Here is a 15,490-nt window from a genome sequence, read left to right on the forward strand (position 1 = left end):
AGTACTGATGTATTTCACTATGTAGACAACCTTGGGGACCTTAGGTTATGTCCCCCCCCCCCAATAAAGGGACAAATACAAATGATTCTATTTGTGTAAGGTTAATTTTTTCAATAGTCATATCCACAGCAGAACGGTGTTGACCAGAGATGGGAAAGGGAGCAGAGTCAGGAAAAGTTCTCATTTAGTGGATAAAATTTCATTTTGCAGGATGAAGAGATCTGGAAATTCGGCTGTGCAACATGCTTTGTATTATACCATGTGGGACACGGAAGCTCACACAACCCTACACACACACACACACACACACACACACACACACACACACACACACGTGTAAAAAGAAAAGATAAGCAGGGCAGTGGTGGTGCACACCTTTAATCCTATCACTCTGGAGGCAGAGGCAAGCAGACCTCTGAAGTTTGAGGCCAGCCTGGTCTCAGACTGAGTTCCAGGATAGCAAGGGCTACAGAGAAATCCTGTCTTGAAAAACAAAACAAAAACAAACAAACAAAAACCTGAAAAGAAAAAGACAATAATTTTTTAGAAATGGAAACATCTATTCTAGAAGGCTTCATAACTATGGAAAACTATGTCAGGTAAAGTCCTGCTCTAATACTAAGATCTTCAGACCAGACAGATCACAAAGCTAGAGTGGTAAAATGAAGGAAGGCTGAATCTTGGCCCCCACTGCTATCCATACAAGTTACTGTATCATTTGGCTAAACCTTACCTGCCACCAGTGTCTTTAGGAGAATGTACTCCATAGAGGTGACAGGACAAAGCAAAGCAGACTCCAGCACACGCAGTGCTGTGCCATCAAAAGACTTCAGGAGCTCTGGGTTATCTTCGGTGACTGTCTGTAAGCAGTATGCTATAAGACAAAAATCAACAATTTTAGGATAATTTACACCAGTATCACTCATACGAAAATGTGCATTTTTTACAATTTCTAGACACATCTACTTCTTTAGATATATAGGCTTTACTTCAAGGATGGTACATACAAAAGAGGCTTCACAACCATCAGGGCTAAACTTCTAATTCTTTACAGAACTACACTCTCATAGACTAACTTAAAAGGCTCTTAAATGTTGTAGCAATGCTGATTTACTATAAATATCTATAGTTTATCCTAAGTTTATACACTTATCATAGGAAGCTTATGACCAAGTTTCTAGTCCAGGCACCACATGCTTAATGGTAGTTCTGTTGCCAAGAACAAACCTGAGGTCTTAGGCACTGTGGTCACAATGACCCTATACGTTACAGTTATTTAAGAAAAAGAGTAGATGAGTGTAGTGGTGTGTGACTTTAATATCAGTATTCTTTAATCCCAGCATTCAGAAGGATATCTATGAGTTCAAGGCCAGCCTGGTCTACAAAGTGAGTTCCAGGACAGCAAAGACTAAACATAGAAACCCTGTCTTGAAAAACTAAAACAAATGCCGGGCGGTAGTGGCACACGCCTTTAATCCCAGCACTCCGGAGGCAGAGCCAGGCGGATCTCTGTGAGTTCGAGGCCAGTCTGGGCTACCAAGTGAGTTCCAGGAAAGGCGCAAAGCTACACAGAGAAACCCTGTCTCGAAAAACCAAAAAAAAAAAAAAAAAGAAAAAAGAAAAACTAAAACAAAAAATGTACTTATTGCTCTTGCAAAGGACCTGGATTCGGTTCTCTGTACCCATGTGAAGGCTCACAACCATTTGTAACTCCAGTTTCAGGGGATCCAACTCTCTCTTCTGACCTCCAAGAGCACCAGGAAAGCACATGGTACACATACACTCATACACACAAACTAGTAAAAAATAAAACACAGGGTACTGCTGGGATCTAATTTGGATCCCAGAATGCATCTATGTGCAGAGATATGTATGTACACATCAACACACATACTTACATCTAAATGTATTGTGTTATTAAGGGACTAACGCTAGTCACTTTAGCAAAAGACAAGACAAAAGTGCTGGGATAAAAGCTCAATGACAGAGTGCTTGCTTAGCATGAACAAAGCTCTGGGCTGGATTGCCAGCACGGTACAGCAAAACAACCACCTCAACATCTAAACAACAAAAAGGAAAGATAAGCTATCAATGCTATCATAAACATAACTTCAAAAAATTATTCTGTACAGGACAGAACTCTATGAATTCATTTTATTATATGTGTTACTTTACTTGTAAAACTTTTGTTTATAAAATCATCAATCTAGTTAAATACAGCAAGGAAACACTTCAAAATGACTTATGATGTGAAAAGGTACATTAGAGTAAAAAGAACTGGGGCCAGTGAGGGCTTCCCTAGAAAGGCTGACAACCTGAGCTCTATCTTTGGAGCCTACAGTGAAGGAGAGAACGGATTTTTTTTTAAATTTATTTAATTTTATTTTATGTGCATCAGTGTGAGGGTGTCAAATCCCCTGGAACTGGAGTTACAGACAGTTGTGAGCTGCCATGTAGGTTCTGGGAAATTGAACCCAGGTCCTCTGGAAGAACAGCCAGTGTTCTTAACCACCATCGTCCAGCCCCTTCTTTTTCCTTTTTAAGACAGGGTCTCACTATGTGGCTCTGGCTGTCCTGGACCTTGCAATGCAGATCTGCCTGCCTCTGCCTCCCAGGTGCTGGGATTAAAGGTATGCACCACCACCGCCCACCACATTTTTTTATTTTAGATTTTTTTAAAACATGTATTTTGTTTGTTTGTTTGTTTGTTTGTTTTTTCAAGACAGGGTTTCTCTGTGTAGCTTTGCGCCTTTCCTGGGACTCACTTGGTAGCCCAGGCTGGCCTCGAACTCACAGAGATCCGCCTGGCTCTGCCTCCCGAGTGCTGGGATTAAAGGCGTGCGCCACCACCGCCCGGCCTAAAACATGTATTTTTATTTGTGTATCTGTCTGTGGGTATGTGCATATGAGTGCAGGTGCCTGCAGAAGCCCATAAGAGGGTACTAATTCCCCTAGAGCTGGAATTAAAGGCAGTTGTGAGCAGCAGGATGTGGGTGCTGGGAACTAAACTTAGGTTCTGCAAGTGCAGTACATACTCTTAACCCTTAAATCATCTCTCCAGTCTCACCCCTATATTTTCTTCTAAAAAATCTATGAACTAACCTGCCTGAAATTCTCTTATTACAATAAAAACTGGTTTAAGATAAAGACACTTGTTAATTTCTAAAACAATGAGCTGTTTCTAAAATCCCCACTTACAACACTACCCCTTACATTTGACAAATTGATCTTTTAAATTTTTCCACTACTTATTCCACTATTATTTCATTACTATTCCACTATTTTATTTTTGTTTCCCTTTTTTGGTCTCCTAAAAGTATCTTGAGAGCCAGGCATGGTAGTATACACCTTTAATCCTAGCACTGAAGAGGCAGGTGAATTTAAGGCCAGCCTGGTCTACAGAGCAAGTTGCAGGCCAGTCAGGGCTAAAAAAGAACAGATGCTGAGCTGTCGAGAGCACCTGCGCTCTTACAGAAGACGCAGGTTCAGTTCCCAGCACCCACATCTGACAGTTCACAACTGCCTATAACTCCAGCCTCTGATGGCCTCTTAGGCACTCCAACACACACAGCTTATACACACACACACACACACACACACACACACACACACACACACACACACACTAAATAAATAAATAAATAAATAAATAAATTTTAAAAAACAGAGTAACTTTAATAAGAAAAAAGTATCAGCCAGGTGGTAGTGGTGCACGCCTTTAATCCCAGCACTCAGGAGGCAGAGGCAAGCAGATCTCTGTGAGTTCAAGGCAGCCTGGTCTACAAAGTGAGTTCTAGGACAGTCAGGGCTACACAGAGAAATTCTGTCTTGAAAAACCAAAAGAAAGAAAGAAAAGAAAAAAAGTATCTACTGAACCCAAGAGAAGCAGTGCTAAAAGGAATATAGTTCTTCCCTTTCTAGAAATATGCAAAATTAACAAAGGGGAGCTGGGCAGAGAAGAAGTCCTTTCAAGTGTTTCTCTGCCTGCACCCAGAATTCTGCCTAGCTGCCTACTCTCTGGGTTCTGCTTCCTCCTGCTGCTGAACTGAGGGTTCTCAATGGCTCTCTGGCCCAACACAGAGGAGGTAGGAAGCTAAAGGCAAGTGTGGATTCCATGTCCTCAGCTCCCATGAAAGGGGCACTGGCCTAACTGAAAGTTCGATCACTTCTTTTACAACTCCCCTGACTGCTCCCCCCCAAAAAAACCTCAGTATTCTTTGTAAGTCAGAGAAAGTAGTATAAAACATTTAAGCAAGGGTAGATTCCAACTAACTATGGCACAAAGGCCTGATTATTATTTCTGTTTCTTAGTAAATAGAGATGAAAACTTCAAGAATAAAGGCTTTTCTATTTGTTTGGTTTTTTGAGAGGGTTTCTCTGTGTAGTCCTGGCTGTCCTGGAACTCACTCTGTAGATCAGGCTGGCCTTGAACTCAGAGATCCCTATGCAGGTGTGTGTGGTCACCTGGCTAAGAATAAAGGCTTCTAAGAAGTAACACACTACATATACTCACATAATTGCCTTCCTCCCTTTCAGAGAAAAACAATGCAGAATCGACCAGGGCATGGTGGCACACAACTTTGAACCCAGCACCCAGGAGTCAGATATCTGAGCACTAGAGGTTAGCCTGGTCTATACTCCAAGTTCCAGACCAGTCAGAGCTACATAGTGAGGCCCTGTCTCAAAAACAAAACAAAAAACCCACAACAACAACAAAAACAACCAAACCCTGTAGAATTGTTAAGTTTAAGCCACAGATTTAAAGAAATTCCATACGAACAGAACTCCCTTCTACACTTAGGTATAGTAACAGTAGCTCAGGAATCACTGCTGCAGAGCAGACATGCTGTCCTGAACAAGGCAACCCACGAATAACAGATGAGCACTGTCTTCACTTACCTACGGAGACAGCCAGGTCAACACTGGTGGGGAACCTACGCAAGTACTTTAACACAATCTCCAAACACCCTTCTTTGTTGAATATAGACACTGCTCTACTACTGCATTCACTAAATCGAAGGGGAAAAATAAGTTTTACTATTCATATCTTAACATTAAGAAATCAACCACAGAAGTCTATGAAAAAAATAATTATGCTTTATAAAAATCAATGATCAGGAGTCAAACACTTATAAAGAAAAAATGGCCATTCTTATTCATTGTACACAACAACCATCCACCAGTGTTTCATTTCCATCAGAGTGGGATCTTTCTGTTGATCCCTCTTTAGAGAAGCTTAGAGCTGAAGGAAGCCTCAGAATCATCTCATCCAACTTCCCACTTTATAGATTTAAGAAAACCCAAGACCCACAGGTGAGGCAATCCGTCTGAAATTCTGCATCCTGTCTGTGGTAGTACCTGGCCCAGGGCCTCAGCTCCTTGTGCAAACTGTTGTTTCTCCACAATCACTCAATAATAATGAGTTCAAGTAAGGACAAAAGCCTCTATCACATAAAAAGCAACATTTTTAATTGAAAAAACATATTTTACTCACTCCTAGACTGACATTATAATTTCATCAAGCAGAGTTTTCAATCTGTAGAGAAATTACTCTAAGTAATTAGTTTTGAAATCATAGAACTTTTTAAAAGAAAAAGTTATCAATACCACTTATAAGCATACACACTAAAATCAGGGTAAAAGGGATGAATAATTTTACTCATTTCCAGAAAATAATCTCAATGTAAGCATATACACATAACATTCTAACAGAGCTAACAGGTGACTACATTATTAAACATGCTATCCAAGAAAATTTTTTTCTGTTAGCTATCTAGCTATTTCAGTACTGAACTACAGCCAAGAAGGCAAAGCATGTATCAATGAAGAAATGTAAACTGGGAAACAAAAGTCTAGGAACAAAGGGACCAGGAATTCAAGGTCATTCTTAGATACATAGCAAGTCCCAGGCTAACCTGGACTACTCCTATCTCAAAAAATAAAAATAAAAAGAGTGGAAAAATGACTCAGAGGTTCAGAGTGCTGTTTTTGTAGAGACCTGAGTTCAATTCCAAGCACCATTATCTGGAGGCTCATAACCACCTCTAACTCCAGATCTCTGGCCTGGGAGGGTACCAGCACTCATATGCATATACCCACACATATATACATAACTAAAAATAGTAAGTTTTTGGGTTTTGTTTTTTTTTTTTTAATTCCAGTTTAGTGAGATAAACTACAGTGGTGTAACATGTATTTTGTGCTTAGCAGCCCAGGGTTCCAAACAACAAAATTATGTTATATAAAGTAAAAGGTTGATGGTGCACGGAAAAGCACTCATTAGTTGATCATATACCATTTCTTTTAGCCAGTCTGTAATCCCAAGCAGTCAGAAGACCAAGGTAAGGGGATCATGAGCTCAAAACCAGCCAACATTACATAGTGAGACCCTTTAAAAAAAAGGGGGGGGCAGAAAGAAGGGAGGGAGAAAGGGAGAGAAGGAAGAAAGGAAAGAACAAAAAAAAGAAAAACTAAAAAGAAAAGGGGAAAAGCCATTTTCCCAAATCTTTTTCTGGTGGAATGGAATGTACCTACTAGTTTAAGATGAAATTTCAGGCAGACTCAGACTGGTATGTAGGCAGCTTTTCAAGGTCTAACTCAATCTTATATTCTAAAAAACACTGCTTTTAGGTCAGTATTTTAATTGCTCCCCACTGAAAATAAGGAACTATAATTCTGCTATAATTATAGACATAAAATAAAAAACATAGGTTCCAGGCTTTCTTTCCAGCTATTGTCATTCCCAGCCGAGGTCCACTCTATTCTAACCAGTGCCAGCAACATGGAAAACAGCGGCCTTGTTCCTACTCAGTTCTAGAGTTCCTTTTGGGAATTTACTTCCTATCCAAACAGTCACTATCAGAGCAGTAGACAAAAACCATCAGGCAATGTCTGTGGTCCTTTTTCATTCCAGATAACAAAGCAGGTGCACACTGGGCTGACCAGGAGGATGAATCTCATGTCACCAGATCTTACCTACCACCTAGTAAGTATCAGCCCCACAGTTACAAGAGGTTCCTACATGGTAACAGAAAGAACAGCTGTGATGCTCAGCAGTGATGCAGGCAGAGGCTGCTCCTGGAAGGCACCTTACCATATATTCCACAGCACGTTCACAGCCTCATTGGCTATGCTCTCAACAGAATTTCTGTTCTTATCGGCTTTCTCCGGTGGAGACATTTCATTTGAATCCAGTCCAGCGCTACACTGCAACCAAATGACATGATTAGCACACTGGTTCAAAAGATTAATTAAGCAAAAAAGCTAATAATAGTAAAGAATTAAAAAGCAAAAATACCTGAAATTATAGTGGTTAACAAACATATCATATGGTCATAAGTACATATCTCAAAATGATGCATGCCTTGGGGGTGGTTCAGTTAAGAGTACTCTCTGACCTGGTGGTAGTGGTGCACACTCGGGAGGCAAAGGCAGGTGGATCTCTGAGTTCAAGGCCAGCCTGGTCTACAAAGTGAATTAATTCCAGGACAGGGTGGACTACACAGAGAAACCCTGTCTCGAAAAACCAAAAAAAAAAAAGAAAAAAAAGAGTATCCTGTTTGTCCAGAGGAAGAGTGTGTACTGTCCTTTCAGAAGACCTGGACTCAGTTTCCAGTATCCACACGAGTCGGCACACAACTACATGTAACCCCAGTTCTAAGGGATCTGGCACTTTCTTCTGGCTTCTGAAGGCACCCACACACACATGACATTCATTCACGCACAGACATATACACACAAACAAAAATAAAATAAAAACTTAAAAAAAAATCCCTTTGGCAAGAAACTTAGACAAGAAAGGTCCTTAAGGTTTGATATGTGTAGAGTCCAACACTTTATATGAAAGTACAAAATCAATACAAAGTATTTTTCCTAATATGATAAAAGAGAAATATCAAAGAAATACAAGAGTTAGTATCTGTACAGCGCCCACCTAAGTACCGTTTTGAGCATTTTTCTTATATTAAGTTATTAATCCTCACAACAAACTTATGAGGCAGGTAACTATCAGCTTTTATGCCTCAATATAAGTAGGAAAATAAGATACAACGAAGCTAGTGAAGATACAGCTGAATACGTGGTGAAGCTGGCCTTCGGTTGCAGACACTCCAGCCTCAGAGCTGATGCCCTTAACCTCTGTGCAGACCTGCCTCAAGTATAGTACACAGCACTCTCTAAAACACTCTCTTTGAGTCTTGGACTTCTCATGGGAGGCTACCCTCTGCATGGAAGGAGGTTCTATAGCATCCCTGACCTCGACTCACTGGATGCCAGCAGCTTAGTGCCAAATGTTCCCACGGGGCAAAATCACCTCCGGTATAGAATCACTACTCTAAAGGGAACAGGACTGATGCCTCACATCAAAACTGGGTCTTTTATGCAGCACCAAGTGAAAACTGGCTCTATGTAGAAAAGTGGAAGAAAGGCATGACAGACTAAGAAGAGCTGTAAGAGCCCATCATCCTTCGACAATGAGCTACATCATATAATATGAACAATGTGATATTAAACATGAGGGTGCAACATAATCTTTTTGTTTTGTTTTTTCGAGACAGGGTTTCTCTGTGTAGTTTTGGTGCCTGTCCTGGATCTCGCTCTGTAGACCAGGCTGGCCTTGAACTCACAGAGAGCTATCTGGCTCTACCTCCCGAGTGCTGGGATTAAAAGCATGCGCCACTGTTGCCCAGCTAACATAATCTTTAGAAGTTCATAATGTCTGTGCCTTGGGCCTATCATCATATAAACAGGTATAATAATACCTGTCTTGGGCCTATCATCATATAAACAGGTATAATAATACCTGCCTTGGACTTGGGATACAGTTGAATAGTAAAGCACCTGACTTTAGGTGGCACAAAGATCTGAGTTCCATCTCCAGCACCACAAAAAAGGAAGGGGGAACAAACTTGGTCTCATAGGACTACTGTGAAGACTAAATTAAATACATACATGACAGAGCGATAAAGAAATTTGAATTCTAATCATCATAAAGGCAGCAGGACACAATAATAGAGATTGGTATTAGTGATGCCTGTGTACTATCAGTTTCCAGGAAAAGAAATGAAATTGCCACAGGATGTTTAAAGGGACAAATGACATCAAAGTACTGGGGGGAAATCCACCTAAACTGTCTCCACTTAGAAGTCATCATTCGAGCTATGTTGAATACCACATACCTCTCTCAGCAGCGCCACCAAGGGTGTCATGATATCCTTAGCCACCATGTCATCACAAACTTCAAAACCTCCGCAAGCACTGAGATTTCTACACAAGAAATTTAAATACGTTTTACTTTCAAGTCACACATCACAAAATACTACTAAGCTCCCAAATGTATTACATGATTACCTACAGTTAAGGTTTCAGAGAAAAAATGTATTTGTCATATGCTGGTGAACTGTCCTGCTCCTTATCGAAACAAGTAACTTTGCCATTGTCTTGGTCACTGTTCTATGGCTTTGAAAAGACTTAACTAAGACAACTCTTTAAAAGGAAAGCATTTAATTGGGGCTGGTTTACAGTTTCAGAGGCTTAGTCCATTATCATCATGGTGGGAAGCATGTTGGCATGCATGGTGCTGGAGCAGTAGCTAAGAGCTACATCCTGATCCATGGACAGAGACTTGGCCTGGTGTAGGCTTTTTGAAACCTTGAAGCCCATCCACAGTGATCAGTGATACATCTCATCTAGGAAAGCCACACCTATACTCCAAAAAGAAGATAATTATATATATATTTGTTTGTTTGTTTTTGTTTGTCAAGACAAGAATTCTCTGTCTAGCCTTGGCTACCCTAGAACTTGCTCTGTAGACCAGGCTGACCTCAAACTCAGAGATCCACCTGCCTCTACCTCCACAGTTCTGGGATTAATGTTGAGCACAACCACTGCCTGGCTGGCCATACCTCTTAATCCTTTTCAATTAGTGCTGCTCCCTGGTGACTAAGCATTTAAATATATGAGCCTATGAGAGCCATTCTTATTCAAACCACCATACCCTCACTAACAAAATGCTCTGCAATTACTATTGGCTGTATTTATACATAAATGGATTGTTTGGTTAATAATAATCAATAGATTTTTTTTTTCCCTCTGAGACAGGGCTTTCCTATATAGCCCTGACTATCCTGGAACTCGCTCTGCAGACCAGGCTGGCTTTGAACCCAAGAGATCAGCCTGCCTTTGCCTCCCAAGTGCTGGGGATGTCTTTCTGTATGCTGTGAATGTGTTGCTCTGATTGACTGATAATAAAATGCTGATTGGCCAGTAGCCGGGCAGGAAGTATAGTATAGGCGGGATAAGCAGAGAGGAGAATTCTGGAAGGTAGAAGGCTAAGTAAAGAGACACTGCCAGCCGCCACCATGAGGAGCAAGATGTAAAGTACCGGTAAGCCACGAGCCATGTGGCAACTTATAGATTAATAGAAATGGGTTAATTTAAGATATAAGAACTAGATAGCAAGAAGCCTGCCACAGCCATACAGTTTATAAGTAATCTAAGTCTCTGTGTGTTTACTTAGGTCTGAGTGGCTGCGGCCGAGTGGGACTGGAGAAAACTCCAGCTACACCCAAGTGATGGGATTAAAGGCATGCACAACCACACCAGGCAATAATCAATAGATTATTAACAGAAATCTTCTTCAATAGACAAGATTTATTAAGGACAGAAATTATGTCTGTATTCCTCAATACACCATTCCCCAAGCCTAGTCCAATGACTGGTACACAGGCACTCCATCCATACTTAACTGAAACATAGTGCACACAGGCAAATCTACCAGAGTACAAATGTTAAGATCCTGCCCCCTCTACAGCTCATTCTCTGCAGTCCTCAGAGGGGCTTTATTAAAAGGTCGACTTCACCACTCTGGTTTAGAACAAATCCTTCAACTCAGCAGCCTCAGCAACTTGAATCCCCACCTCCTCTCCTCAGCCACATTAACTTCTGTGCAGTGTCAATCTGCCCTCTGCCTCACTTCTCTGGCATAGCTGTTCCTCCCATAACCAATGCTCTCACCCTATTTTCCCATGCCTGGTTCTCTGCTCTTCTGGTCCCCATTTACAAATGCCAACTAGAGGACACCCCAGTTCACCTCCCCCTCTCTTTTACACAGCACTTCTCATGAACACTGTTTTGACTTTTTGCTAGTTTCCAGACACCCTCTCAATGAGCTCCTGCAAAGACAAGGATCTTGGCTGTCCTGCTTAACATTCTGCATGCCGCAATATCGGTATACTTAGAGCACAGACTGGAAGACTTCATCCAACCAGGGACCCTATGGCGGGTTTTGGAGGGGGAAAATGTGCATCAGGTTTGAGGACAGGTGAAGCAGCCAGGCGGATACAAACAATGTGTGTGGTCTGTGGGTCCTGGAGTCCCTCGGAACCTGGACTCACATCTCTATCCGCTGCAATCCTGAGATCACAGGCAGGTTTTCCTCCCTCCAGAAGTGGAGAACGCATCGGGAGAGGGTGTGCTGGGTTTGTTTGCTCGCAGGGACACCGCCTCGGGCCCTCTCCGACTCACCTCAGAGCTCCGGCGGCCGTCTCCCTGACCGCCAGACTGGAGTCCAGCAGCAGCGGCCCGAGCCGGCGCACGGCATCGCGGCGCGCCAGGTCCGGCAGCGCCGGCCGCTGCTGCACTAGCCGGGCCAGCCCCGCGCAGGCGCACTCGCGGACCTCGGCGCTCGGGTGCTGGAGCTGCGGGAACCAAGACGTCAGAGGCAGAGGTGGGCAGTGAGCACGCGCGCCCTGCACCGCTCCCGCGGGCGCCCTGCCGCAAGCCGCCCGAGCCCTCGTCCCACCTTTTCCAGAAGCTCCGCCGCCGGCCCGTCGTCCTCCTCGTCTTCGGTCCCGTTCGCCGCGGCCGCCGCCTCGGCCTGACAGCTACCGGTAGGGGAGAACTGAGGTCGCTTGAAGCGCTTCGTCCGACTCTTACCCATGGCGACTGAGGCTGCCGTGAGAGACCGGGAGAGGAAGACAGCAACAGGCGATGGGGGCCGCCGGGCCCGTGAAGGTTTCTAGTCTCCGACGCTACTTGGCGTCTCTCTTCAGCCGGGTCGGGCTGACGGCCTGAACACACATGGAAAAGCTGCGCGCTTGCGCACGGCGCGTCGGCAGCGAGGAGGGGGCGGAGGCAGGGAGTGCGCGTGCGTGTAAAGCAGTGTGGGCGGGGCCATCTCTGACAGCGGGTGGAGCCCTGGGCTTCCCTGGGAATGTTAACACATTAGAAGCGCTAGGCTTCTAATTCAACTGTTCAAAAGAAAAGTTCTGTCTCAGCGTAACCTATCTATAAGGAGTAGACTGTCTACCAAGCCAGATAACATTCCTTCCTATGCTATGATTAGGAAATGATCACGTAAGTGACGCTCCCGGATGGAAGTTCAAGCCTCTCAACCTTAAAGGTGCAAAGAACCCATGGAGCACCAAATAGATATTTTATTTTCTTGATCTCTTATCTGGACACAAACTTCCTGCCATACCCATAGTCCAAAATAGTCTTCACTTGTCTTGATCATATGGTCTTTCCACGTCCACTCTGTGATCTTTCCCAAAGAGCTTTCCATGGTTCTTATTATGATATCCACTGTCCTTTTCAAAACCTTTCAGTGGCTTCTCTTCCTCAGAGGATACTTCTCAACATCTCAGCTAGGCTGCCTCATCTCACTTCACTCCTGTGTCCTGGTCTTTAAATTTGCTCTTTAGGTCGTAGCGTTTTGTGTAAGCCTCTTTCCCCAACCCCATGAATTAGTGGACACAGGAGCCCCCCCACCTTTTTTTGGTTTGAGAAAGGGTTTCTCTGTTGCCCTGGCTGTCCTGGAACTCACTCTGTAGACCAGGCTGGCCTAGAACTCACAGAAGTCCACCTGCCTCTGCCTCCTGAGTTCAGGAATTAAAGGCATGCACCCCCTACATCCGGCTAAGAGGCACTTTTATTTTTATTTTATTTATTTATTTTTATTTTATTTTATTTTTCTGATACAGGGTCTCTCTGTGTGGCTTAGGAGCCTGTCCTGGAACTCGCTCTATAGACCAGGCTGACTTCGAACTCACAGAGATCCGCCTGCCTCTGCCTCCTGAGTGCTGGGATTAAAGGCATGTACCACCACCACTGCCCGACCAAGAGGCACTTCTTTTTTTTTTCCTTTTTTTCTTTTTTCTTTTTTTGGTTTTTCAAGACAGGGTTTCTCTGTGTAGCTTTGTGCCTTTCCTGGAACTTGCTTTGGAGACTAGGCTGGCCTCGAACTCACAGAGATCTGCCTGGCTCTGCCTCCCGAGTGCTAGGATTAAAGGCATGCGCCACCACCGCCCGGCCAAGAGGCACTTCTTCATGGGTAACTTTCTGACTTCAGTCAGAGACAGGTCTCTCTCGAGACACACCCTGTTTTTTTACTTCAAAGCACAATGAAGAATTGTCCCTTTCTGTTTCTATATGTAGTTGCTGTTTTCCCAGCTGAAAAATCACATCTTGTGAGGACAAGATACCCATTCCCACACATCACTGTATTCCCAACACTAACTTGGCACAAAATTGTCATTCACTTCCTTAAATGAACAAAGAGACATAATCAAGGAAGATCAGGACATGTAATCAAGATGGATCAAAATTAGAATTTAGATGAGGTATAAACGTATTTCTATTATTTCTTTGTGGGCATGTGCAAGGGGAAATATAATTCAAAATCATAACTATGGGGAAGCTGAATAACTGGCTTGGTGCCAGGCAAGATTAAATAGCAAGACCTTGTCTCAAAGACCAGAACAAGGGAGGAGGGCACAGAAGCACATATTTTTAATCTCAGCACTCGAGGGGCAAAGGTATGTGGATCTCTGTGAGTTCGAGACCAGCTGGGGACATGTAGTGAGTGAGTTTCAGACCAACAGACTACATAGTGAATGTCCATCCACTAATAATAATAATAATAATAATAATAATAATAATAATAATAATAAAGTAATAAGCTTTATTTGCCGTTCTTAGGAGCCACTCCCCAGCCACCCTTAGTTGCCAGTTTTAGAATGAGCCTAGTGACTTTTAACCAGCCTGTTTTATTGTGCTAGGGATTGAGCTTCTTTTCTTGAGACAAGCTTGACATAAAGATGTTTGTCTGGCTGGGTGATGGTGTTGCACGTCTTTAATCCCAGCACTTAGGAGGCAGAGGCAAGTGGATTTCTGAGTTCGAGGTCAGCCTGGTCTACAGCGCTAGTTTCAGGACAGCGAGAGCTACACAGAGAAACCCTGTTGCAAAAAAAAAAAAAAAAAAAAAAAGAGAGAGAGAGAGAGAGAGAAAACAAAAAAAATTGTCATAAACTATTGATCTAACAAAATTTTTTTGTCTGTTCTCTCGAGACAGGGTTTCTCTGTATAGCCCTGGTTGTTTTAGAACTCACTCTATAGACCAGCTGGCCTTGAACTCAGAGATCTATCCACCTGCCTCTGCCTGGTGAGTGCTGGAATTAGAGGCATGCACCACCAGCATCCTGCTTAACAACACATTTCTAAAAATATGTGTGATGTGTGTGGGCACACATGCCTCCTTGTTTATGTGGAGATCAGAGGACTACTTTGTAGAATTGGTTCTTTCCATCAACCTTTATATTTATTAAACTTTTGTTGTTGTTTTCTTATGGGTAGGGATGTATTCTGGAGAGATAGGAGATATCTAAAAAATGGCCAATTTATGGGGCCTGATCTATTGTCCTCACTCTCCCTACTGTCCCAGCAGACACATTACCATGGGCCCTCCATATATTTTGTGTGCTGGTACTTTTCTGAATCATCCAAAACTGTCAGCAAATGTGTGCACATGGGGCTGGGGATGAGCACTGGTGTTAGAGTGATTGCCTAGCAAGTGCAAGGCCCTGGGTTCCAGCACCAGTTTCCAAAAAGTCTATACAGAAAAGGTATATCAGCATGCTGACCCTACTAGGCAGGGAGCTCCCTGCAGGGAAGATGCATTGGTAGCCTGTATTAGCAGTGCAGCAATCTGCTGAAGTCTCTAGAGATCTGCTCTCCCTACCTGCTATTGCCCTCTGGCTCATGTTGCCCTACATTACATGATTAGGTAATTATCAAATAACTTCAATGCCAGTAGTCAGCTAGGCAGTCCTCTGGTTCCAGATTCGCCACTAAGATTGTATGATCAAGGAGAGGTTTCTCTGTTTACAAAGACAGAGTTTTTGAAATTTCAAAGGAGTGAGAGCCATTTTTATTATTTCAAGAGATAATTACTTTCAAAGGGAAAGTTGAATATTGAATGCCTTCCAAGTGAAGTCTGGGATTAGCCAGACTTTATTCTCAGACTTTGCTCAGGCAGGTGTGGTGATTATATAAATGCTGACGGCTCTGAAATACTTGCTGTCCAACAGTCTGCTGTCCATTCAATTCCATGTCACTCATTCATGAGCAAATCTTCCTGCTCACATAAAAGTGCTTGTTTGCTATGTTAGGCACTGCCCAGGGAGCTAGACATAACAGCTATACCCTGGTCCTG

General features: G+C 43.0%; 1 protein-coding gene across 1 annotated transcript in view; it reads right to left on the bottom strand.

Annotated features, from left to right (window-relative positions):
• The window catches only part of Heatr3 (HEAT repeat containing 3), a 38,133-nt gene extending 26,001 nt beyond the window's left edge, over window positions 1–12,132 (bottom strand). Inside the window, exons 1-6 of the mRNA XM_052726979.1 lie at window positions 11,801–12,132; window positions 11,524–11,696; window positions 9,177–9,264; window positions 7,094–7,206; window positions 4,900–5,009; window positions 734–874 (exon numbers count right to left, since the gene is read on the bottom strand). Coding sequence (XP_052582939.1) covers window positions 734–874; window positions 4,900–5,009; window positions 7,094–7,206; window positions 9,177–9,264; window positions 11,524–11,696; window positions 11,801–11,938 — 763 coding nt within the window. The 5' untranslated portion in view covers window positions 11,939–12,132. The remainder of the gene's footprint in view (window positions 1–733; window positions 875–4,899; window positions 5,010–7,093; window positions 7,207–9,176; window positions 9,265–11,523; window positions 11,697–11,800) is intronic.
• Between the last annotated feature and the right edge of the window lie 3,358 nt (window positions 12,133–15,490).

Source organism: Peromyscus californicus, unplaced genomic scaffold (genome assembly GCF_007827085.1).
Source record: "Peromyscus californicus insignis strain IS unplaced genomic scaffold, ASM782708v3 Scaffold_8__1_contigs__length_139910024, whole genome shotgun sequence".
Classification (NCBI taxonomy): domain Eukaryota; kingdom Metazoa; phylum Chordata; class Mammalia; order Rodentia; family Cricetidae; genus Peromyscus; species Peromyscus californicus.